The 25,754-nt window shown below is 44.7% G+C and overlaps 1 protein-coding gene across 1 annotated transcript in view; it reads left to right on the forward strand.

The window, feature by feature from the left end:
* Positions 1 to 8,138: 8,138 nt before the first annotated feature.
* The window catches only part of ADCY10 (adenylate cyclase 10), a gene marked incomplete at both ends in the record, with an annotated part of 57,006 nt that continues 39,390 nt past the window's right edge, over positions 8,139 to 25,754 (forward strand). The window contains 11 exons of the mRNA XM_081112081.1: positions 8,139 to 8,286; positions 8,900 to 9,004; positions 11,218 to 11,256; positions 11,384 to 11,524; positions 11,983 to 12,188; positions 13,772 to 13,868; positions 15,522 to 15,610; positions 20,229 to 20,420; positions 22,472 to 22,590; positions 23,580 to 23,656; positions 25,406 to 25,595. Of these exons, the coding sequence (XP_080968207.1) occupies positions 8,139 to 8,286; positions 8,900 to 9,004; positions 11,218 to 11,256; positions 11,384 to 11,524; positions 11,983 to 12,188; positions 13,772 to 13,868; positions 15,522 to 15,610; positions 20,229 to 20,420; positions 22,472 to 22,590; positions 23,580 to 23,656; positions 25,406 to 25,595 (1,403 nt within the window). The remainder of the gene's footprint in view (positions 8,287 to 8,899; positions 9,005 to 11,217; positions 11,257 to 11,383; positions 11,525 to 11,982; positions 12,189 to 13,771; positions 13,869 to 15,521; positions 15,611 to 20,228; positions 20,421 to 22,471; positions 22,591 to 23,579; positions 23,657 to 25,405; positions 25,596 to 25,754) is intronic.

A 25,754-nucleotide genomic window follows, 5' to 3' on the forward strand; every position in this document is an offset into this window, starting at 1 on the left:
AAACTGTCATTTTACTGGTCAGCTATCGACAGACATGGTACTTCTGCAGTCTTCAGAATAATGCCACCCAGGCCCCTTTCCTGGCTGCTACTCTCCTGAAAGATCTAGTCTCTAATCTAGGCTCTGGCCTTCCTCAGCCTTGGAGGAGGAGGAGGAGGTATGTGGACTGGGAGTCTCAGCAGGAAGACTGGCTGAGGGTGACCCTCTGGGAAGATGACAGGTGTTGGAGCTGAAAGTGGGAAGGCCTTGGGCTAGGAGTCAAGGTTCCACTTCTATCTGTGTCTGTCTTAAGTAAAGTTAGAAGCTTGAGGGCATGTGTTGCCTATGCTATTTATCCTGGATGTGCCATTGTTCTGACCTGTCTTTACCTCTCTTTGAAACTTTTCACATATCCCCCTCAGTCATCAAATGGCAAATGCCTACCCTGTGAAGGGAGCGCTAGGAAGATGCTATGGAGGAAACAGGTGTAGAACCCGATCTGTACAAGAGAAACTTACAATGCAGAGGAAGACGCAGAGATCAATAGATAATTAAGGATATTTAAACAGAAAATAAGGCACATGAATTTATAGCTAAGTGCCTAAGAGCTCAGAGGAAAAGCTGCCTTGGCTGGAGTGGTCTGGCGAGGTTTCCTGAGCAGTAACATGATTCCTTTATGTTCAGATCACCTCCTTTTTTGGACTCATAAAACTTTATTTTACATGTTAATGTAAAATTGGGTGAAAACTGAAATCTTTTAGAAGTTTCTAGAAGAGCTATTTACAGAAACAATAATGGATATAATTGATCTTTAACTTCATGTTTACTTTTGGGTACTGCTGAGTTCTCTTTATGCAGAAAAACTGTGCACACACTCCTCCATCCCGGAAACTCTGTTGGCACAACTTTGGGGCCTTGCTCACCTGCTCACTCTTTCACTCTTTCAGGATCCTCATTCTTAGGTGCATCCATGTTTTCTCAGATCCCACTCTGTACACGCTCTGTCCTTGACTGTGAATGAGTTGGTCAAGTGATTGATGAGGGTACCATCAGCACGCACTGAGAGTGCTCTAAAATTAAATATGTATTGTCTCTGGGCCATAAACATCCCCAAGTGTCGTAAAACATACAAATGGGATGTAGTGTAGTACAGTAGAAAGCACATAGACTTCCTAATCTGAAGACCTAGCTTTCCAACCGTGTGACCTAATACAATGGGTCTCGCTTCAGGGTCTGTGTCTGTGCGGGTGGGGAGAGAGCCATTCAGCCAGAGTAGGCCGCCTCAGTGCTGGTTTGAGGATTAAATGAGGCAAACTATATAAAATGCTTCACACAAAAAGGTCTTAATAAATTACAATTGCCACATGGAATGTGCCACATCACTATTTTCTGATGTAGAATTTAAAGCAGAAGACTATCTTCTAAAATAAAAAACTTCTGTTATCTTATGGGTGCTCTTAAGAAAAACTCTCAGGTACTCACTTTAGAGGTCTTTGCCTCTTCAGCTCATAAGAAATAATTTTGTTATTCTAGTTTCCCATCTTCATTTGTCTTCATAATCTCCAAATGCATCTACTTTTCTTGCCTAGTAATCATAAACTCAGAAAAAGCTGTCCAGGTTCTCAGGTCACCTTTTAAACCCATGGAATCTTAGCAATCGTTTAACTTATCTTTCCATTAATCACCTCTACAGCCTTGTAGTCAAACGATAGCCTCCCACAAGAAAACCCAATACTTCCTAAGACTTCCCAGTTCAAACATTCTAAGTTTGCCTCCCAGTGACTGATAGCTGTCGATCCTAGCCAATCCTAGAGAAAAATCGAACCCACTCTCCACACGGTGTTAAAACTAAAGCAAAACAGTCCATACTGTGCATGTGAGGAGGGTGTGGTATTGCCGAGACTGAAGGGGCTGCTAGTAGGGTTGCTAGATAAAATGCAGTACTTGAGAGGGTATTTTTATACTAAATTATTATTTATGTAAAATTCAAATTTAATTAGATGTCATATATTTCTGTTTTTATTTGCTGGCTCTGGGAGTCTTGCAAGTGGTAGGTAATGAGCAGGGCAGGAGGGGAAGAATGGAACCCTGCCCTGCTCAGTCCTGCTCAGGCTGTCTCAGTTCTGTGGCCCCTCAGCATCTCTGTGGAAACTTCTTCAGAGCATCATTTCCTACAGAAACTACTGGCAGAGGTCCTCAAACTACGGCCCGCGGGCCACATGCAAATACAAATATTGTATTTGTTCCCGTTTTGTTTTTTTACTTCAAAATAAGATATGTGCAGTGTGCATAGGAATTTGTTCATAGTTTTTTTTTAAACTATAGTCCGGCCCTCCAACGGTCTGAGGGACAGTGAACTGGCCCCCTGTTTAAAAAGTTTGAGGACCCCTGGTTTAAGGTCACATGTTTGATAAGGTAGCTCCCCCCACCAAGGAAAAAAACACCAACTTTCCTTTCCCTCTTCAACCCTCCCACGAACCTTATTCTTGCTTAGCCAAATGCAGTCCCTACTGGAGGGAGAAAGTAGGGGAGTTCTTCTGTTGGATGTGGGGACCCACATTAGACTTTGCACAGGGCACTTTGTTTCCTAACTTTCACATTTCAGTTCAAATATGTGAAGACAAGTGATGTTTTCACCTAAATGTCATCATATCCTGACAACATTCCCAAACTCTTCCATCATCCTTTATGTTTGATAGTCAATGAACTTCAGATAAAATGAACAGAACTAACCCAATGCTCTGGACCAGATTTGAACACTGCTTATGTGCCTTAATATTGCAGCAAAATGGCCAATAAACGTACGAAACAGTGCTTAATTTCATTAGTACCACCAGGGAAACAAAACCACAGATACCTGTCAAGATGGCTAAAATGGAAAAAGACTGATATTACCAAGAGCTAGCTGGGATAGAGGGCTTTGAATTCATATCTCAGTATAAATTGGTCCAACTCTTGAGAAAACTGGCAGGCTCTACTGAAGTTCAATATCCTTTGCCCCAGCAATTCCACTCAGGTGTATGCCCAAGTGAAATGCATACATATGTTCATCAAAACACATGTATAAAAAAGTTCTCTTTTTTCTTAAAGCTTAATGTATTTAAAATAAAAAATGCTTAAACTTATGATTATGGTGTTATTTCCTCAATTACCTTTTTCAATAAAGCAATTCTTGACATCCCCCCTCCCCCGAAACTGGAAGACAGTATAGTGCTTTTCGTTTTGTCAGCTTTTTCTTATATGTTACTGTGTGCTTGTCACTTAGTCCTCACCAATCTGTAAGGCAGGTGTCATCTTCACTTTACTGACGAGGAAACTGAGTCTCAGGGAAGTTCTTCACACAGTAAAATATATGTAGAGCTGGGGCTCAGTAGCCTCAAACCCTGTTGTGTTTTTTTTCTTCATTAAGCTGCTTCCCTTAGCTCGAGGGTTCTTCATTTCATTTGGGCACAGAGCCATTTGTCCATCAATTTCTGCCTCTTCTCATCCATCCAGTGAAATGCACATTTGTGTAAGTGTTCACATTCATACACACAGTGTTGTGTTTTTCAGGTATAGCATCATGAATTTCCTTCAAGCCCATCCATGCTCTCTGCAGGAGAGCCAATTGGGAAATGTGCTGAGTAGTGGTAAAAGCGAACCAGCTCATTGGAGTTTTAAGGACGTGTAAACTCAAACCAATGTAATTTCTTAGTTTTTCATACAAAGCATTTCATTTTTTATGTACATGTTGAAGTGTCCAATTCTTTGGGGGGTTTTATCTTAGTTTTGTGGTGATATTACCACAAATACTGAGTTTACTTCATTTCCTGACTAATACTAAAACATTAGATGATTCCCTGCCTGGTATAGAAAAATAGATACTTTATTCAGCCTCCCAATCTGCTGCCCATCACTCTTGAGCATCTCTTCTCTGCATCAGCTCTTCAGAGTGTCAAGATGGACTGCTGAGTGAGCCAACTGACAAGAATATTATATGTTCCATACTTGAGAGATTCGTCAGAAATAGATTCTAGGAACAGGACATGGACTTTTAGCTTCCTCACCATTTTGACATTTGTTCTCTATTTCAGTACTTGTTACTATTCCAATATCACAAAAGTTTCTGCCTAGCAACTCCGTCCTCTTAGGGTTTCTGGTTGGGCCTCAGATGAGTCTCGAGTCCTGGGCGCATGTTCCATGGCCCTGAAGAGACCAGATGTCTCCACAGATGACTTAGCCACCAACCACTCCTGGAACCTAATAATGCCTCAAGAATGTTCTTAACAGCATTAATCCTGACATCTCAAGACTAGAAACAATTCGTAGGTCAGTAGTAGAATAGATAAATACTTTATGTTATAATGCAGTGGAGGAATACTATACAGCACTGAAAATGAACAAGCATTCATGCATGCACAACATTGATGATGAGTATCACAAACTCTAGAGAAAAAACAAAGGAATATATCCAGTATAATCCTATTTATATAACATTTTAAAAACGTATAGCCTATAGTGTTAGAATTCAGGGGAGAAGTTACCTTTGGGAACAAGTGAGGTAGTGACTGAGAGATGACATGAAAGGAGCTTCTGTAGTGCTTGGAATGGACCCATTTTTGATATGAGTAGGGATGACATGGTTCTGTTCACTTTAAAATAATTCAAGCGATATACTTGTGAATTGTGCATTCTCTGCACATCTTATGCTTCAATATGAGAGTTTTTTAAAAGATAGCATTGACTTTGCAGTAAATCTAGTTTTTCACACCATATGCTTATGCATTTGATTCTAAATACAGCACTTCGCATTTATTCTTCTGAAATTTGACTATTTTAGTCAGTTAAGATATTTGGAAATCCTGACTGTGTCATTCAATACATTAGCTCTCCTTCCAGTTTTATCTTCGTTTCCTTCCCAGGCACGACCAGGAAGGGTCCCCTCTGAGTGGACAGTAGAACAAACAAACCAATACCCTCCAGGTCTGATTGTTAACCAGACAACTACATTTCTATCATCTTATAATTTTGTATCTTACCCACAAGGATGTAAGAAATTTAGCTAAATGCCTTGTTAAAGTCAAGTTACATAGCATTCTGTATTTAAGAGTTTCATAACTCTTCAAAAAAGGAAGTTAGGCTAATTTGCTCTTGGCTCTGAATCCATTTTGACCCCTTTTAATCAACCTCTTGCTGATCTAAGTGCTCACCTATTGTCGGGTGATAATGAGGCTGCTCACAGATATTCTAGCTCTTTCCCACTGCACGCATGGTAGGCTAGCACTTCCACACCTGCTTGAAATTAGACATGTCTGCATATGTTGCTTTGGTCAATGTCACGTAAATGGCAGTGAAATATCACTTCTGGAAGAACACTTTAGGAATGAGTCTGCCCCACTGAATCTTTTCCCCCACTGTCTTGGCAGCCAGAATGTCCCAGGTTGGGTCCCAAAGTGAAGGCAACAATAGAGCAGAGCCTGAGCCAACTTGCAATGGACATGTAACATGAGCAAAAGATGAACAAGGAATAAGCCTTTGTTATTTCAAGTCACTGGGATTTTGTAATTACTTGTTAATGAAGCAAAACCTAACCTATACTGACTGGCTTGATACATCATGTTTACCAGTCTGTTTTCTGGAGTCTGCAGATAGCCTCATATTTCAAAATTCAGAACATCTCCAGTTTTTCAGCCCATCTTTTGTTCTCCATTATTTTTTGAGATTACAGACACTATATCTGTCAGTGTTTTCAATATCTGTGGATATAGGTTATCTGGGGCTGACTACTTGAATTTATTTTAAATGACTGGGGGCTTTATCACCACTTTCTTACCTTGGACTTCAATTCTTTCTCAGCAATATTTGTTATACTTTTCAATTCTCCATAGTGGAGAAGGCAGAAATAAAAGAATTGTGTAGTACATCCTATTTAAGCTTTACCCTTATTCTGCTTTTATTAATAACCTTGCTTTCAATAAAACCTAAAAAAGCTCCTTTAGTTTCTCTTCAGCATTTTTCTTAGATCTCAGGTCTTTCTTGGCATTCTGTTTTCTCACACCTTTCCTTATCAAATTCACTATCAGAAATTGTTTTATTTACTCATTACCTGTTGATTGTTCCTCATACATGCTGTGGCTTAATGCTGCTCTTAGAAAATAAACAAAGAACAACAAAAAACAGAACAAAAACCTTAGCTATATGCTTTTTCTATCTTTTGTTAACTTCTTAACATTTAAGTTAACCACAGCTTTTCATATATATATATTTATATACACACACACATATATATACATATATATTATTGATTTCAAAGAGGAAGGGAGAGGGAAAGAATGATAGAAACATCAATGATGAGAGAGGATCATTGGTTGGCTGCCTTTTGCATGCCCCCTACTGGGAACAAGCCCACAACTTTGGGCATGTTCCCTTGACTGGAATCAAACCCAGGACACTTCAGTCCACAGGCCAATGCTCTATCCACTGAGCCAAACCAGCTAGGGCACGGCTTTTCCTTTTAAAGATGATCTAATACCTAATCCTATATAATAAAAGCCTAATATGCTAAGTGTCTGGTAGTCCATTCAAACAATCAAAGCATAATATGCTAATGATATGCTAAGGCTGCTCAACCACTCACTATGATGTGCAATGACCACCATGGGGGAGACAATTGACCAGTCAACCAATCAGGACTGAGCAAGATGGGCTGGACATGCCCTAGAACCTTCCTGCAGTCCCTCCCCAGCTGGCCAACCTCCCGTGCCCCTCCCTGTCCCTGATTGTGCACCAGTGGGGTCCCTCAGCCTGGCCTGCACCCTCTCGCAAACTGGGACTCCTCAAGGAATGTCAGAGAGCCGGTTTTGGCCCGATCCTGCAGGGCAGGCTGAGGGACCCCACTGGTGCACAAATTCACGCACTGGACCTCTAGTGTTTAGTACTCATTTATAGAGGTTGTTATATATTTTAAAGTTTGTTGAATATACTAATGTTTTCCCTGATTTTAAAAGAATGCTTTTCTTACTCTAAGATACATGCTAACTGTCTCACTTTTTCCTTGTAATATTCATGTACCCCAATATGACCTACCTCTGGTTGGAATTACAACCAGTTCCTCCCTGTTGCTCAATAATAGTTCCTCCTTTTTAAAAAAATTCTCTCATATTCTGTATCACCTATTCTAGGAACTTGGATTACCCTGAAAAAGTGGGGGATGCAATTCCTATTTGAGATGGTGGAGTGTGAGCATTTAATTTGCCCCAGTAGCTAACAAAAGGCCTTAGGAAGTCCTCTTTTTCTCAGAACTAACAAATTAAAATATCTACATTTCCTTCCTCTTACAGTTTAAAGCCATACACACATGCACACATGCACACACGCACGCACTCACACATGCACACAGGCTTTAAATTTTTCCCTCTAAGGCTGTACCTTAATACACTTATTTTCTTGTTTATATATAGTTCTCCACTTACCTAGTCATCTTTATATAGCTACACACATATACTCACGTCTACATTATTTCTTTTTATTTTCTAAAAAGGAAGAAAAGGTGGCAGACCAAAAGGGAGAGGGAGCCCCACTGGTGTGGCTCAGTGTCTGAGTGTCGACCTACAAACCAGGAGGTCACAGTTCGATTCCTGGCCAGGGCACATGCCCAGGTTTGCAGCCTCTATCCCCAGTATGGGCCATGCAGGAGACAGCCAATCAATGATTCTCTCTCATCATTGATATTTCTATCTCTCTCCCACTCCTTTCCTCTAAAATCAATAAAAATTTAAAAAATAGTAATTTCTTTAAAAAATAAAAGGAAGGGGGAAGGAATGAGGAAACATAAGGACAGAGGAAAGGGGGTCTAGACTGAGTGAACAGTGCCCTGGGAACAGACAGCTCCCCTCCTGTACCCCAGCCTGTTTGCAGTGGTGCTCACCTACGTAACAGCTGTCCAAGGGCCAGGCCTAGTTCTCTTACAGAACGTTGGCCCTTTTTGAAGGGTGACTTGACAACTCAGGCACTGTACCCCCAGCTGCTTAAATAAGTTAGAACAAAGCAAAGGGAGAGACAGAAATAGGAAAGTGAGTGAATGGCTGTAGGTCAGATGGCCTCCATTCTCAGCCTCTCTTTCCAGACGGTGCGTGTAGGGGCTGCTTGCTGTGACCCTAACCTGCACGTTTGTGTGGAGCATGAGCGCACAGGGAGAGGAGCAGCAGGACCGGGCCATCGTCAGAATCGCCGCTCACCTGCCGGACCTCATCGTCTATGGAGACTTCTGTCCCGAGCGGCCCTCTGTGGATTATTTTGACGGAGTCTTGATGTTTGTTGATATTTCAGGCAAGCACGACAGGGATGTTCGATGTGGGCAAATGATAGGCTGGCATCAGAGTGTCCATTTATGGCAGAGCTCGATGGCAGGACAGGGGTGCCTTTCCCCAGCTTTTTATGAAAACGTCTTCACCTACTTAAAGCGTGTCAGGTCATGGGCAGCCTTCAAGGTGCCCAAGTCCCTGACCTGGAACTTCAGGCTCCAGTGTCCCTGCCCCGACTTCAGTGACTCAACCACCAGGCTTCACACGTTTCCCAGGCGAAAGGGACCTCCGCACATGGTCTCTCCGGATGGTGTTTCCATCGGAACAGGAAGCTGCCACCGCTTCCGAAGTGGCGGAATGCTGTGTGCTTTCATTACCTTGGGTGGACGCTCTAGGCCCCGTTGGAGGAACTGCGATCATTCCTGTCGAGTGCAGAAATTTGGAGGGAGGAGGTCGCCGGTGTTTCCCTTGACCCCTCAGATAATCACCAGATGGTGGAGGCTGCACAGCCGACACTGGGCCGGCCACAAAGGCCTTGAAGAAGCCTTGCCAGGAGCTAACGAAGGGCCCGCTGCTCCCCAGTGTGCCCTCCTCTCCTGCCCTGGCTGCTTCCTCCAACCGCCTGCCCTTTGCTGCAGGTTTCACGGCGATGACTGAGAAGTTCAGCACAGCCATGTACATGGACCGGGGGGCAGAGCAGCTGGTGGAGATCCTCAACCACTACATCAGCGCAATAGTGGAGAGTGAGTGTCCCCACGGGCCTGGCTAAGGCCACTGCAGTTTGTTGTTTTTCCATACTTGTTGGTTAGGAGCTGATGTAGTCCTATTGCTTAGCATTCTCAATTTCCCTCAGGAAATGTGGGTGAAGCCAGTCTTTTTGAAACACAATACAGTACAAGTGAAGGAATGCAAACCAACCTCCCTAATACGGAGTATTCGAGGGAAAGGATGTTTTGCATTCGTTCAAGGACTGGCCGAGAGACTACATTGAAAAGAACTGTAGTAGTGATACTCTCAGCTGTATTCAATAACACCAAAAAACAGCATCACTATGACCCGAAAGCAGTCATTAAAAGAATGCCGAATGAAGAGATGAGTGGTTTATAAGTAACTCATCAGTAATTTGTCTTCTAATGATGGCATCTGAAACGTGTAGAAATGGCTGAAAAACCTGGTCTCCTTTTCAACCTCTGCCCACCACCTTGTTGGCATTATTAATATGAACTATTCATGAAGAAAAGGAGCGCCCTGGCCGTGCTTCTGAGTGTTGGCCCGCACATTGAAGGGTCACGGGTTCTATTCCCGCTCAAGGGCATGTACCCGGGGTGTAGATTCGATCCCCAGCCCCAGTTGGGGCACCTGTGGGGGCAAGCACTCAATGTGTCTCTCTCACATCTCTCTCTCTCTCCACTCCTCCTTTCCACTCTCTCTAAAAATCTTCAGAAAAAATATTCCTGAGTGAGGATTAACAGGAAAAAGAAAAAAGAAAAAAGAAAAGGATTTGCTCTATTAGGATGAACTCTGGGTCTCTCTTTTTTTTTTAATTAAATATATTGGGATGACATTGGTTAACGTGAACATACAGGTTTCAGGTGTGGGTTTCTTTTTGGGTCTCTTCTTCCATCAGGCTCTAAGTCCCCTAGGAATGCCTTCGTATCACCCCCTAGGCCAAATGTGATGTTCCTGAAAAGCAGAAACTGTATCTAATTTTGTTTGCATCCCACTCAGCACAACAGTATTCAACAAGTTTGTGCTGAAACATATATAGGAGTAAAAAATTGTCCTTTATGTCAAAAAGCCTAAACAAGCAAAATGCAAGTTGGTAATAAACAAAGCCTAAGTTGACCATGGTGGTGGTTGCCCAATTTCCTGATTCTTAGTTCTTATGGGTCCTGCCATGCACCACTTACCAGGTCACTCAAGCCTCAGGTCATCCTATATTATAAAAGCGTAGTATGCAAATTGTCCCCTCGACCTGAGTTCTTCTGGGAGTTCGACCAGGGAGCAGACCAGCTAGGGAAAGGGAGGGAGGCCCTGGTGCTGGCAGGTGGCTAGGGGAAGAGAGGGAATACCTGGCTGGCACTAGGGACCTGAACAGTGCACGGAATTTGTGCACTGGGCCTCTAGTAATACTTATATTGAGCAGTTAGGAGCCTTCATTATCACAGGAGTAGGGTAGGTGTCCTCGAACCTCATTGGAAACCCCACCTCCTCCTCTCCTGGTTTTTCCCATTCACAGAATCTGAGCATGTATACAATCTAGTTCAGTGATGGTGAACCTTTTGAGCTCGGCGTGTCAGCATTTTGAAAAACCCTAACTTAACGCTGGTGCCGTGTCACATATAGAAATTTTTTGATATTTGCAACCATAGAAAAACAAAGACTTATATTTTTTATATTTATTTTATATATTTAAATGCCATTTAACAAAGAAAAATCAACCAAAAAATGAGTTCGCATGTCAGAGGTGACATAGGTTCACCATCACTGATCTAGTTCATGTCCTCATTCTGTGGGTGAGGAAACACACCATATAGTTTAAGTAACTTGTTTGAGATAACATCTTTTTTTTTTTAATCCTCACCTGATGATATTTTTCCATTGATTTTTTAGAGAGAGGGAAAGACAGAGAGAAATATCAATGTGAGAGAAACACATTGATTAGTTGCCTCCTGCATGAGCCCTGACCAGGGAAGGCCGGGGCCAGGGAGGAGCCTGCAACTTAGGTGCATGCCCTTGACTGGAATCGAACCCGGGACCCTTTGGTCTGCAGGCCGATGCTCAGTCCACTGAGCCAAACCGGCTCCCGCTGAGATGATATCTTTAGCACAAGTCTGCTCTCTAAATTGCTGTTCTCTTGACCTAATTTCTACTCCATGGGTGAAGAATGAATTCTTCTTATTAGCTTTAAACAATTCAAGTTTGATTTAACTTCTTTTCTTTTCTTTTTTCTCAGAGGTGTTGATTTTTGGAGGAGACATCTTAAAATTTGCAGGTATGGGAGGCATCTCAGAGGTAGCGGCGGCCAGGAGACTGGGTTGAGGCATGCTTGTGTCCAGATTTCATACAGAGCAGACTGGTCCCCAGGGCAGGTCATGAGCCCTGTGGTCTGTCTCCTCAAGGTGATGCACTTCTTGCCCTGTGGAAGGTGGAGCGAAAGCAACTGAAAAACATAATCACGGTGGTAGTGAAATGTAGCCTGGAGATCCACGAGCTGTTTGGGACCCAGGAGTTAGAAGGCCTGGACATCCGCGTCAAGATAGGTAAGCTTTTTGTCCTGGCTGGTTTTGCTCAGTGGATAGAGATCCTGCAGATTGAAGGATCCCAGGTTCAATTCTGGTCAAGGGCATGTACCTTGGTTGCAGGCTCAATTCCCAGTAGAGGGCGCGTAGGAGGCAGCCAATCAGTGATTCTATCTCATCATTGATGTTTCTATCTCTTTCTCCCTCTCCCTTCCTCTCTGGAAGCAATACAGATATATTAACAAAAAAAAGAGAGGTAAGTTTTTGAGAAAGGAGAGACAGATGGGATTTTCTAAGGAGATGAATGTCACAGAAAGATGAGATGTAGTCGCTGGCTTCCTGGCTGTGGGAGAGGAGGCGTTTTGGAATGCCTGGGCCCAGAAGAGGGAGTCACACCACGATTCTGATTTTCCCAAGAACCCGTGCTGCCAGGGAATATCCCAGAGCTTCCGCAAACCTACAGCTTGCCTTCTCGCCAGGACTGGCTGCGGGCCACATCACCATGCTGGTCTTCGGAGATGAGAAACGCAACTTCTTCCTGGTGACTGGCCAGACGGTGGATGACGTGCGCCAAGCACAGAACATGGCGCAGATGAACGATGTCATTCTGTCACCGAACTGCTGGCAGCTCTGCGACCGGAGCATGATTGAGATCGAGAGGATCCCAGACCAGAGAGCAGTTAAGGTTCGTGGGGTGCTGCACTCGCAGGAAGCTGCAGTCTGGGCCAGGGGCCACCTGTCGGAAAAGCCACTGGGAAGGCGGGCTCCACGTGGCTCCTGGACGGGAGACTCAGGTGGGGTCAGTGTGGGTCCACCTCAAGGCTGTGGTCGAAGACACCTCAGCTAAGTTCAAGGGGAGGTGAGCAGGCCCTGCGGTAACGAAGGGTGTGGAATCTGGCGCAGAGGCCCCTGGGGCTGGTGCCCTTGCTCTAGGAAGAGGAAACAAATCCTGGCCGGTCCCCAGGAGCAGGAGGTTGTAGTTGGGGGGCTGCCGATGGCCCTCACCTGCACTACTCGACACTCTCCTCGCCCAGGGCGGGGGCCACGGAGCGGAGGGCTGGAGGCAGCAGGGCAGCAGTTTGGGGTGGGGTGGAGGACTGTTGGGTGGCTGCCTGGTGAGAAACACGGTGACGTGACACTGAGGGCTATGGCCACTTAGAGAAGCTGTGCGTTTCGAGTGTGTAAAGGGGAGGAGAGCTGTGCTGACCGAGCCAGGAAAGGGGCTGCGTGGCAGAAAGGAAAATGGAGGGTCCACGTAGATGCTGGCAAAGGTGAGAGCCCCCCCTGGGCCAGTGTGGCCCTCACACCCACCACTCGCTCTTCCAGCTGGCTGCTCACACGCCCTGGTCCCCGTTTAGCCACTCCTTATATCTTTCAAGATGGTTTTAATTTTTGCGTTAATTTTGGCCTCACAGAAAAGTTAAAAAATAATCGAGTTTCCTTATATCCAGCTTCCCCAGATGGTAACATCTTTCATAACCAGAGTTCAAGAGTCAAAACCAGAAATGAACCCTGGGACAGCACTGTTCACTAATAAGAGGCCTGTTTGGGTTTCCCCGGGTTCCCACCAACCAGTGCCCTCAGTGGAGTGTTTCAGGTCCTGCCCACGACCTCACACTGCATCTCATCCCTCTCTTACTTTGCCCCTGCAATCTGTAATAATAGCGCTTCATCGCTTCCTGGTCTTTTATGACCTCGACACCTAAGAGGACTGTGGATCCGTTATTTTGTTGAATGTCCTTCCATTTGGTTTTGCCTGACATTTTCTCAGTATTGGACTAAGGCTGTCCATTTGGGGACAACAATAGCACAGGAACGAGGCTGGACCATTCTCTGCATGTCCTGCCATGGGGTCATGATCCCGACATGAATCTCATGACTGGTGATATTCCCAATGCATTATGGGGCACCAGCCCCTCTACACGTATATGAAAGAAGTGGTGTATGGGTTAGCCAGGTTTTATATGAATTAAAATGTTATGAAAGGCAAAGAAAAAACAAAGGAGTAGAAAGTTCTAAGAGTGGAAATGTATGTGGGTTGGCCCCCTGGAATAGCCTTCCATGTGTATACTTATGATTGTAATCTTAACAAGTGATTGGAGACATTTTATGTGATCACGTGCCATTTAGAGAACGCCATTGTTTGTGCCTCTGTTCACCATGTCCTGGAGGTTCCAAAGCTTACTCCCTGCCTGTGCTGCTGAGAGATGAATTTCAAAGGGCCAGCCAACCCTCAGAATAACCACAATTTCTGTTTCCTTAATTTAGGTTAATTTCTTAAAACTACCCCCTACTTTTAACTTCGATGAATTTTTCACAAAGTGTATGACTTTCATGGATTATTATCCTTCTGGAGACCACAAAAGTAAGTACCCTCCATGGACAAGAACCTCTGCCTCCACCAGTGGTCAGCAGGGTGTCATACCAATGCCCAGGGCTCCATCCCATGTGCTGGGGTCCTCAGTAAGCATCCAGTCCTGAGCAGCACACAAAGGGGCCTCCTGCTTGTCCCCACAATGGCTCCTTTCACCCATCTTCCAAACGTGTGTCTCCCCCACAATGAAAGAAAAAACTAAAACATCCATGAATCCTATTTTCCTAGTCTTCACCACCAAACTTTTCGCAAGACTAACCTTGCACCCACACCTCTCTTCTCTATTTATTCGCCCAATAAATGCTGTTTGCAAGCACCTCAGGGGCATATGCTTATTCTTTGACCTTGAGCCTTTGACATCTAGCTTTCTATCCCTTTCTTCTCCGTCTACCAAGGCTGTTTATGTTACGGCCCCTAATGACCATCAATTTGGCAGCCTGGATGGCCTCTCCTCGGGCCTCATCCTAGGCGGCTGGCCTTAGGTTACTGTCCTTTTCTGGGCACTGTCTTTGCCTCTTTCCTTATGGTCAAGAATATTCTTCTTGAGTTTTGCTCTTACCCCTCCAAGCCCTCGGTTTCAGTGCCTTTTGCAAAGTCTCCTTCCAGCCCTTAAATGTTAGTGATTCCAGGATGTGTCCTTGACCCTCTAGTCTTCCCTGCTTATTTCTTGGAGAACATTCATCCGTGGTTGACTCCCTGCGACTCCCAGCAGGGCTGGGACCAGGGTGAGGAAAGCAGGAGCCTGGGACACAAAATTTGAGGGTCTTGTGAGTTGCTTGCTAACTGCCAGAATCCAGCCCCGATTTGTGTCCTGAATTGTAGACTCCTACACCAATTGCCTATGGGCCATCCCCACTTCCAATATTAACATGTTAAAAAATGATTAAAGAGGATAGTTTAACAACTTACTTTATTTAACAGAAACTGGACCATTTATTTAACATAACATGGACAGTTTCCTTGCAAAGAACTGCAAAATGGGCGGGAAGTCAAGAATCTTTAATAGCATAGAGAATAAAGAATAGGAAGAGACAAATAAGAAAAGATTTGATTGGCTGAGACTACATATTAGACCTTGTTTGGGGCGAGAAGGCTCTGAGTTGGCTTGTTATTTGGAGATTGGCTGCCTGGATAGACTGTTCCTACAGGGACAGAACATCATCTAAGTTTTGGTTTGCTCACATGGCAACCAAGGTAGGGGGCGACTTGCTTAGGCTCACACAGTGAGTTCCTATCAAACCTGGGATGAGAATCCAGTTTCCTGAATTTTATTCCTGCTGTTCTTTCAACCCTATCACCTCCTTCATTCTGTCATCATTCCCTCTGTCATCATCATCCCCTCACCTGCCCATTCCCGTCACCTGTGGCAATCGCTTTAGCTCAAGTCTAGATGTAAAAATCTCCCCAAGTTCCAAAGTTTGAAGATAATTAAAATAGGGCTTTGAGCAACATGCAATTGAATTTTGATAAACCCACAACCTCTAAGAACTTCTCACAGAACTTCCCCTCACCCTATTTAACCACTGCCCCTGACTGGCCTGGGATGACCCCTGCCCAAGGGGCTGGAGCTGGGGGGCTCCCCTCTCTCCTGCACCCCAGAGCCAGGCCTCTCTTTCTGAGCCTGCTCTTCTTCTGATCCCTTAGACCTCCTGAGGCTTGCCTGCATGCTGGAGTCTGACCCTGAACTGGAGTCTTCCCTACAGAAGTATGTAATGGAAAGCATATCAAAACAGGTATTTTCTTCATTTAATTTGTTTGAGCGGGGTGGTGTCAGGGACCTTGGACAGCTGGAAAGATCAAGAAATCCCACAGCGATGGGTGCATGAGTTTGTGTGTGGGGGGGAGGTTGGGGGTTAATGGGGGGGGGGATGTGGACACATTTGTAATACCTTAACTAATAATAAAAACAATAATAATAAATAAATAAATTAAAAAAAAAGAAATCCCATAGCTAGTAATCTGTTCCGTTAAAATAAGAGGTGGACTGACCTTTTCCATGTGTCGAGGACTGTGAAATTTACTATTCACATCAGGATACTTTTCGGAACTAAAGGGGCATCATTCATTATTATACTGTGACAACAGGTGTAAACTAGGGCGTTGCTGCCTTCTACAACCGGGCAAACTGGAGCTGTCCTAAGTGTAAAGAATCTATGGCCGCCCTTTCTAAATGACACATAGCAGAGAGATATCGAGGGGGTGGGCAGGGTACACCATATCTCCAAGGCGCTTGCATTAGATTCCAAGCCTTGAAAGCTAGTAATGCAGGTAATTAAAACTCTCAGAACTACCTCCAACCCCCTTTTAGTAAAATGTTCCTCCTTTTATTCACTTAGATCTAGGCTCTCTCAAATGTATGAATCCATAGGAATTCTAGCCACCACTCGGCACTGGCCGTGTGCCAGGCGTTCCGCTGTGGCATCATCTCCCCTCCAGTCCTGTGGATATCTGCAGCTCCATTTTACAGAGAGGGGGAGACCCAGAGGGTCCCAGGGTCTTTCCTGAGGTTGCAAAGGAAGAGCTGTGGCTTCAATTAAACCCTCTTCTATCTAAACCTATTGTGTGTGCGCACGCGAGCGCGCGCGCGCGCACACACACACACACACACACACACACACACACACACACACAGGCTGTATACCCTCCTAACAATATGCCCCTTTAAATCCTTAATCCCATCAAAATGCGTTTGTGTCCTGGAGGAAATCTCTATGGGACAAGCATGAGCAGTGGGTGCCTGCCTTCCCAGTAAGGGTTGAAGGGATGTCAGAATGGATCCCTCCGCCTTCAGCCCAATTTGAAAACACTCCCTCTATGCAGCCTGTGGGTCGCGACCCTTTGGGGGTCGACGACCCTTTCACAGGGGTCGCCTAAATACATCCTGCATATCAGATATTTACATTACGATTCATAACAGTAGCAAAATTACAGATATATAATGTCTTAAGCTTCTTCAGCCAACGCTAGAATTAAATGACTAAGTTTCCTTCGAGGGCCCTACCAGGGGACACCCAGAGTGTTCCAAAGAGAGAAAAGTGGAGAGTCCTCAGTAAAAAGCCCTTCTTGCGTTCATAGTCTCTGGATTGGTCTGAGAGACGTGAACATTCAGGGGTCTGGAAACATGAACATTCTGTAGGATTTGTGTGTTTCTCCATGTGTCAGTGCACAACCAAAAGGTTCAAAGTTCAAGTCCTCAGGCCAGTTAAGAGAAAATAGAGTCTATTCCTCATGTTTCAGCCCATTCCAATGTAAGGCGTTTTTCTAGCTTGGCTGTGGTGACTCCATTTTGTGTCTTACCCTTTCCCAAGGCCAGCCCCTGCCCCCGTCCCCGCCCTGGCAGCATGGAGAGCCTGAGAGATATGTGGTTGCGTTTCCCAATCCAAAACCCAGGGCACTGGATCCGATAGAATAATCTTAATCTTTCAATCAATTTGTTCAATAGATTTTAATATTTAATAATTAATGTTATTCCTGTATTTAACATTAATTATGTAATCACGTTGGTTAGTTAGACATAATTAAATTGTCTTTTAGGAAAAGAATAACATTTCACAGAAGCAGGCCCGCCACCCAGTTAGGAAGCTTCCCCACCCACAGTGCCCACTTTCACCTGGAAGGTGTTTCCATTGTCCACAGTTTCACACCTGTGTTATTTGGAAGAGAAAAAGATGCAATGATTATCCTCCATTGGTTTGCTATGCACTTAATTAACACAATTCCAGGGTGATGATAGGCAGGAATAACGTGGGAACATGTCCTTGGAGAGGAGAGGGGAGCTGAGTGAGAGGTGCCACCCCAGGGAGGTGGGGTGTGCAGGGGGAACCTTGGTTAGGAGTCTGGAGATTTGGGGTCTCGTTTGCTGCTATTTCCCCAGGTGACCCTGGAAAACGTGTGCTATTTCTCCATGTCTCCATCATCTCATCAGGAAACTGGAGAGTAACAATACTTATTTTATTTCATTTGAGGATGAAGTAGGTCAGACTGAAAATAATCCAGAAGGTACCAGGCTATGAAAATATTTTAAAAGGTTGAATTACATTGTGTGTTACTCTTTCTTAATCTTTATTGTTGAGAGTATTACAGATGCCCCCTTTGCTCCCCCCCCCCCTTGCTCTCCTTCACCCCACACCTGCCCCACCCTGGCCTTCTCCTCCCTATTGTCTGTGTCCATGGGCAATGCATCTAAGCATAAAATTATTTGGTTAACCTCTTCCTGCCCCCTCCCCTCTTCCTTCTCAGATTTGTCAGTCTGTTCCATGATTTCATGTCTCTGGTTCTATTTTATTTATCAGTTTATTTTGTTCATTAGATTCCTTGTTTGTTTATTTTGATTTTTAGATTCAATTATTGATAACTATGTATTTATTGCCATTATATTGTACATATTTTTATCTTTTTCCTTTTCTTCTTCTTCTTCTTCTTCTTCTTCTCCTTCTTCTTCTTCCTCTTCTTCTTCAAGAATACTCTTCAACATTTCATGTATAGTTTGGTGGTGATAAACGCCTTTAGCTTTTTCTTGTCTGTGAAGCTCTTTATATGACTTCAATTCTAAATTATATTTTGCTGGGTAGAGTAATCTTGGCTGTAGGTCCTTGCTAGTCATCACTTTGAATATTTCTTGCCACTCCCTTCTGGCCTGCAACGTTTCTGTTGAGAAATCAGCTGACAGTCTTATGGATACTCCCTTGTAGGTAACTAACTGCTTTTCTCTTGCTCCTTTTAAGATTTTGTCTTTAACCCTTGGCATTTTAATTATGATGTGTCTTGGTGTGGGCCTCTTTGGGTTCCTCTTGTTTGGGACTCTCTGAACTTCCTGGACTTGTATGTCTATTTCTTTCACCAGGTAGGGGAAGTTTTCTGTCATTATTTCTTTAAATAAGTTTGCAATATCTTGCTTTCTCTCTTCTCCTTCTGGCATTCCCATAATGGGAATGTTGATAACTTGAAGTTGTCCCAGAGGCTCCTTATACTATCTTCGTATTTTTGGATTATTCTCTCTCTCTCTCTCTCTCTCTCTCTCTCTCTCTCTCTCTCTCTCTCTCGTTTTTTGCTTCCTCATATTCCAAATTGCTGATTTGATTCTTTGTATCCTCTACTCTACTGTTGATTCCCTGTAAATTATTCTTCATTTCTGTTAGTGTAGGCTTCATTCCTGATTGGTCCTTTCTCATGTCTTTGATAGTCTCACTAATTTCCTTGAAATTCTCATTAAGATCATTGAAATTCTCACTAAGTCCATTGAAGCTCTCATCAAGATCTTTGAGCATCCTTATACCCATTGTTTTGAACTCTGTATCTAGTAGTTTGCTTGTTTCCATTTCATTGAGTTCTTTTTTGAAGATTTCTTCTGTTCTTTCATTTGTAACATTTTTTTTTCTCTGTATTTGGCTACTTTCTATGTTTGTTTCTATGTATTATGTAGAACTGATATCTCTCCTGGAATTGGTAAAGTGGCCTTGTGTAGTATGTGTCCTGTAGGGCCCAATGGCTCAGCCTCCCTAGTCACTTGAGCTGGGCACTCTAGGTATGTGGGCTGTGTGCACTGTCTTGTTGTAGTTGAGCTCTGAGTGCTATTGGTAACACTGGGAGGAATTGACCCCCAGGCCAATTGGCTGTGAGGAGCAGCTGTGACTACAGCAGAAGAGTTGCTGTGCAGAGACACCCTCATGGAGCAGGACTTGCTTCATTGGGGCTTTGATGCTCACTGAGCCTGCCACTTTAGTGTGTCTCTCATAGATGTGTAAAGTTGTAATTGAACATGGTCTGAAGCTGTCCACCAAGTATATTGGCTCTGTGGCCCCGCTGTAGGTGCAAAGTCAGGCACTGCCTGTGCCCTGCCTAGGGCCACCTGTCAGGAGCTAAAGTGTGATCTGCAGGTGGCTGCTACTTGTATTGGGCTTAGAAGTGCCCAGGAGAGGCCAAGCTGTGAAGCAAGGCAGGCTGCTGCTAGTGCTGTGCCTGGGGCCTCTTATTGAGTGGTATGGGGCTATAGCATGCTATTCTTATCCTTAAACTGCAAGAGAGCCAAAAGAAATGGTAGTTCTCTCTCTGTGGCGATGGCTAATCTTGCCACGAGAGTGCAGCAGTAGGGGCAAGGAAGTGGTTCCTTTCCAAAAATTAGCAAATGTGTGAGTTCCCATTGCAAGAGATTTTGCTAGTGAATTTATTCCCATCTGCTCGAATTCAGGCTGGCTCTGCCATGCTGTGCCGCACACATTCTGATCACTTCACAGCTTTCCCAGAGAATTTCAACAGGCTAGTTCCCACCCAGTGAGAATTGCTTGTGTTGATGTTGGGAGGAAGGGTCCACAGCCAAGGACAGGTGCAAAGTGAAGTGTCTCTACTTGGCAGATTGATGACAAACAGCTTCGGGGTTATTTGTCTGAGCTCCGCCCAGTGACCATCGTGTTTGTGAACCTGGTATTTAAGGACCAAGACAAAGCCGAAGTCATAGGCTCCTCCATCCAGAATGCCTCCGTGCACATCAATTCCGTCCTGAGGGACTTCCGAGGCCAAATCAATAAAGTTTTCATGTTTGACAAGGTAAGTGTGAACTAAGGGGTGGAAGCTGCCAACAATTTAATGTTACCACCTGCCCAGGCACATTGGTGAGGGGAAGGAAATAGACACTTTTAACCTGGAAGCATTAGTCTTCATTTAGATTGAGTATAGCAGCTTCTATGGTGAATGTGGCATTACTGCAGTCCAGGTATTGTTCTCGACATTTTGCCTCTCTGAACTCATTTCACCCTCATGACCGCTCTGAGAGGTAGGTGCTCTTATTATTATTTCCATTTTACAGATGAGGATGTTGAGGCAGAGATGAGGATTCTGAGATAAGAAAAGTTTAAGTTTGGCTCATGGTCATCCAGCTAGTAAGTGGTGGGCTGGGATTCCAGCCCAGGCCATGCACCTTCCCAGTCTGTGCTTGACCAGCCCAGCCCACAGTGCATCTCCCAACGGTTCTGGGGCAGGTGTTTTGTAACTTTCACACTCCAGAAGTTTGTTTCCCTTAATGCACACCTGCCATATCTACACTTTCAGCCACCTGTCACTTTCAGGAAATGGGACAAGGGTGGGGATGGGTAGATGGGAGGAGTACCCCTAATAAGCTTAGAGAAAGCCAGAAGTGATAAACAAATTATCACAGAATTGCTGGTGACAATGGCTGCTCCATTCTCAGGTGTTTTCTGTATCTTAAGATCAGAGCATTTAATAACTGAGCTACACTAATTCAATAATTCCATAAATATTCATTGAGCCTTTTGCAGAAGGCTGAACGCTAAGACTGGGCAGCCAAGAGGAGTCAGTCACATACATTGCCACACAACCAGCAGGAAGAAGCAGTTCTGTGGAAGGAGGGTGAACTCCACCCTTTCCTTTGCATTCGCCCATTTGGATCCTGAGACAGGAGCACAGGACCCAAGAGCAGCCGTCAGTGTTTGCAGAAGTGGCTCCCACAATTCCGGGCCTTCTCTGAGCCTTGGTTTGCTCATGAACAGTGAGAGGGATATTATTGGAATGGGAGAGTATTTGCCTCAAAGGATGGTTGCAAATTTTGAAAAATGTGTGTGCACTTGTACCACCACTTGCTTCAGTGAGCTGCGGGTCTCATGGCCAGAGCGAAACCACTGCTCACCTTGCAGAGCCACTAGGCGAAATTTCCAAGCCAGGCAGACCCCTGGTGTCCCCAAACGGAGCCCTCTAGTCCCTACACAGACCTGGAATCAGAGCCCAGTGCCTGTCAAGACTGATCTGTTTACATATATACCCTTAAGCTTACACTTTCTTTTTAAAAAAAATATATATTTTATTGATTTTCTACAGAGAGGAAGGGAGAGAGATAGAGAGTTAGAGACATTGATGAGAGAGAAACATCGATCAGCTGCCTCCTGTACACCTCCTACTGGGGATGTGCCCGCAACCAAGGTACATGCCCTTGACCGGAATCGAACCTGGGACCCTTCAGTCTGCAGGCCAACTCTCTATCCACTGAGCCAAACCGGTTAGGGCAAGCTTACACTTTCTATATGCGTATACTATAAAGTATCTATGCTATATGAAAGTGTGAAATATATAGTGTACTATATATACTAGATTAAGTATATGTATGCCATAAAGTAGTTCATAAAGTGTGTGTGTTAATTATATGTATTAATTACATATTACAATAAAATGTTTTAAATACAGTAATCATTTTAGTAGACAAAGCAACCTCTGCAGGTCAATGTCATATCCATTTTCATGCTGACTGTAGTTCAAGGAGTGTAATCGACTTGTCCAGGTTTCTGCACAGACTTCCAGACTCGCGCTGGTGCCTTCCCGCAGCTCCATGCTGTTTCTTAGACTTGCAGCATGTGACCTGCCTGCTGGGAGACTAGACAGGACCGACACACAAAGAGCTCAGCAAGGCCCATTATTCTGAAGCCAAAGCAGCCCTTCCTGGGCTCAAGTCATACTGTAGATGCTGCACTAGCAGTTATATGATGTTTTCTAAAAAGAAAACAGGGCCGAGAGGAATTATGAAGAAATCAGAAAGGGAACGTGAACAGCTTCTGCCCACCCGCTGTGCTTGCTGACTCTCCCTCCCACAGGGCTGCTCCTTCCTCTGTGTCTTTGGTTTTCCCGGGGAAAAGGCACCTGATGAGGTCACTCATGCCTTAGAAAGTGCTGTGGAGATATTCGACTTCTGCTCTCAGGTTCACAAAATCCAGTGAGTGTTGACCTTGGTCCCATCCTCTGGTCCCTGACCCTGACCCTTCTGTGGGATATGGGGGTGGAGGACAGGATAAGGGTCAGGGAAGCAGGTGAGGGCTGTTTTTAACTGGATGCCAATCCACCTGCATTCCTTCACCTAATGCACCAGCAGAGTGGGCAAGCCCAGTCCTGCCACAGTGGGATGGGGGATGGGAAAGGCAAGGTGGGGAAAGGACACCCCTCAAAAGCCAACCTGTGCCAGGTTTGCAAGAGAACCTGACGGGATCTCTCTCTGTACTTCCGACTTGCTTCTTGGTAGAGGCCAAACTCCCAGCACCAAGTTGGAGAGCTGAGTTGGTTTTTAATAATTGGGAGAGGAAATGAGTCCTTGGGGTAGAAATGTGTAGAATGACCCGGCCTCTAATAAAGCTGTTAAGGTGTGGTTACCACCCCCAGCCCTGGCTGCCCCCGCACGGTGCCCTGAGGCTTCCCCAGCCTGAGCACCCAGTGCCCGGACTGTAGCCCTCTCTGGTCAACTCCAACGCGTCACCCTCTGCCCTAAATTTTTCCACCCCCTGAGCCCTTAGTCATCTATAGACGCAGGTGGATGTATTAGCAAAATCAGGTTGGATGCCACACACTGTATCTGAGTTATAATGACTTGTCCTTCCCAGCAATAACAGGGAGAGTTATGTTGTTTACAACTAGTCCATTTGGGAGGATGAGAACTTATTTTCCAGAAAAGTAGCTCAGACGAATACTTAAAAGTAACAGAAAAGTGATCCGAGTAACCACTACTGAGAACCTGGCTCTGGGTCCCAAACTCTTCCTACCTCCAGACCACGTACAACTGCCCTCAACTAAGTCCAAAGGGGAAAGAGGGATATATTGACAATCCTTTCCCACCCTCCCCACCCCATTCCTCACCATGTCCCCCCTTCCCACTTTCTCTCTGCTCACTGTCTTTATCTCTTTCCCCACAAACTTCTTCTTGCCGGGCGCCAGTACCGTTTCCATCGGCGTGGCCAGCGGGACTGTCTTCTGTGGCATCGTGGGACACTCTGTGAGGCACGAGTACACAGGTGTGCTGAGCTAGCGTAGCTCCGCTTTCCTTCAGCCAACACCGTGCCTCGCCGCCCGGCTTTGCGGGAGGAAGGACAGAAAGAATCAAGACCTGGGCCCTGTCCCCAGTCAGTTTGCTGTCTCCCAGATGGGGCCACGCCTTGTGGCTTTGCCCACGGGCAGCTGGATGCCCGACTAGTGTGCATTCTGGGGCTGTGCATAAGGCATCGGTAGTTGAGAGAGAGCAGGGGGAGGCTGTGAGCTCATGGAGGGAGGGGCCTTTCTAAATAATTTCCCATTGACATTCAACAGTTACTCTTCCTACTGCCTGAAATAGGTGAGGACTGCTTCTTAAAAATTATGACTATTGGCATTACCGGTGAATAATACTCATCTCAAAAGAGAGTAGTAAGTAGGTGTTATCTCAAGTGTTCACTGCTCTTGCTATTATTCCCCTCTTCAATCCTAGTAGGGTTTCAATTGTTCAGAAATAATACCTCTAAAATACTGAAATAGTTATGTCTGGAATGATGCAATTTTTGAGATTTTCTTCAATATACTACAGGGTGGAGAGTGGGTGGGAGTGAGGCTGGGGCAGGGTTGGCCATGGGTTACTGGCTATTGGGACTGGGTGATGTGTACATGAAGATTCATGAGGCTATGTCTTATTGTATGGTCAAATTTCTCCATAATAAACAGTTTTTAAAAAGGAATAACTTGATCAGAAGTATTTAAGTTTATGTTATAGTGCAACCTTGAGTACCTAATTAGTTGTACTATTAATCGAGGGCTTATGAGCAGTCAGGCTCTATCCAAAGCGATGTGTATGTGTTAACTCATTAATCTTCATAAACTACCCTTTGAGATAGGCACCGTTATTCCCATTTTACAGATTAGGAAACTAAGACGTGACAGAGTTACAGTCATTTGGTAGCATACTAGTTGGAGGTAGAGCTGAGTTTCAGAGTCTGTGCACTACAGTGCTTTACCCCTTAAAGTAGCCCCTAAATCAGTGATGGCGAACCTATGACATGCGTGTCAGAGGTGACACGCGAACTCATTTTTTTGGTTGATTTTTCTTTGTTAAATGGCATTTAAATATATAAAATAAATATCAAAAATATAAGTCTTTGTTTTACTATGGTTGCAAATATCAAAAAATTTCTATATGTGACATGGCACCAGAGTTAAGTTAGGGTTTTTCAAAATGCTGACACGCCGAGCTCAAAAGGTTCACCATCACTGCCCTAAATCAGTCTTATACACACACCCCATCTAACCCCATTACACACTCTTAAGGGATCACCGAATGAAGGTAATTCATTCTGAAAATGAAATGGAAGAGTTCATGCCCAGAAACACGCAGACGTGAATTTGTGCCTCATTTGGAGGTCAGTGTCCCAGGACCAAGCTTGTGCTTGTCTGTCTTGTAGCCAAAGACCAGCTGTACCTCACCCAAGAACCTGTGGGCCTAGGGTGAGCCCGCATACAGAGCCCTCTCCACACACAGGCCTCTCTGCCTCTGACCAGATTGTCGCCATGGCCTCCCAGCTGAGGCAGAAGCTTTTCTGGTGACTAATTGAGTTCACTGCCTGCATATTTGTAATAGCCACTGGCTGACTATGGGTAGTTGAAGGTGAGTTTGATGTCATTCATGAGAGGCAAAGGGAGTAACGGGTTAAAGTGCCACCTGGGGACAGGATTTCTCAGATTATGTTCAGTTCCATGGCCATTTCTCCCACTCTTTGCCTTTCTCTTTCCTGTTGCAGTCATTGGCCAAAAAGTCAACATAGCTGCCAGAATGATGATGTACTACCCAGGAATTGTGACTTGTGACTCCGTCACCTACAATAGCAGCAACCTACCAGCCTACTTTTTCAAAGAGCTTCCGAAGAAAGTTATGAAAGGTGTTGCAGATTCTGGACCAATCTATCAGTGCCTGGGCCTCAACGAGAAAGTGTGAGTGCGGGGCACTGACTTTGCAGTATTTTGTAGTAAAAGAAGGGGGAGAATTACGACAGCAAAACAGTCACCCATTTCAGATTCAAATCCACTTTATGAAACTGAAATCTATTCCTTCCCCGGACGAAGGCCCAGATTTCAAAATCCATCTTTCTC

The sequence above is a fragment of the Myotis nattereri genome, assembly GCF_964212035.1.
Source record: "Myotis nattereri genome assembly, chromosome: 18".
NCBI classification, from domain to species: Eukaryota; Metazoa; Chordata; class Mammalia; order Chiroptera; family Vespertilionidae; genus Myotis; species Myotis nattereri.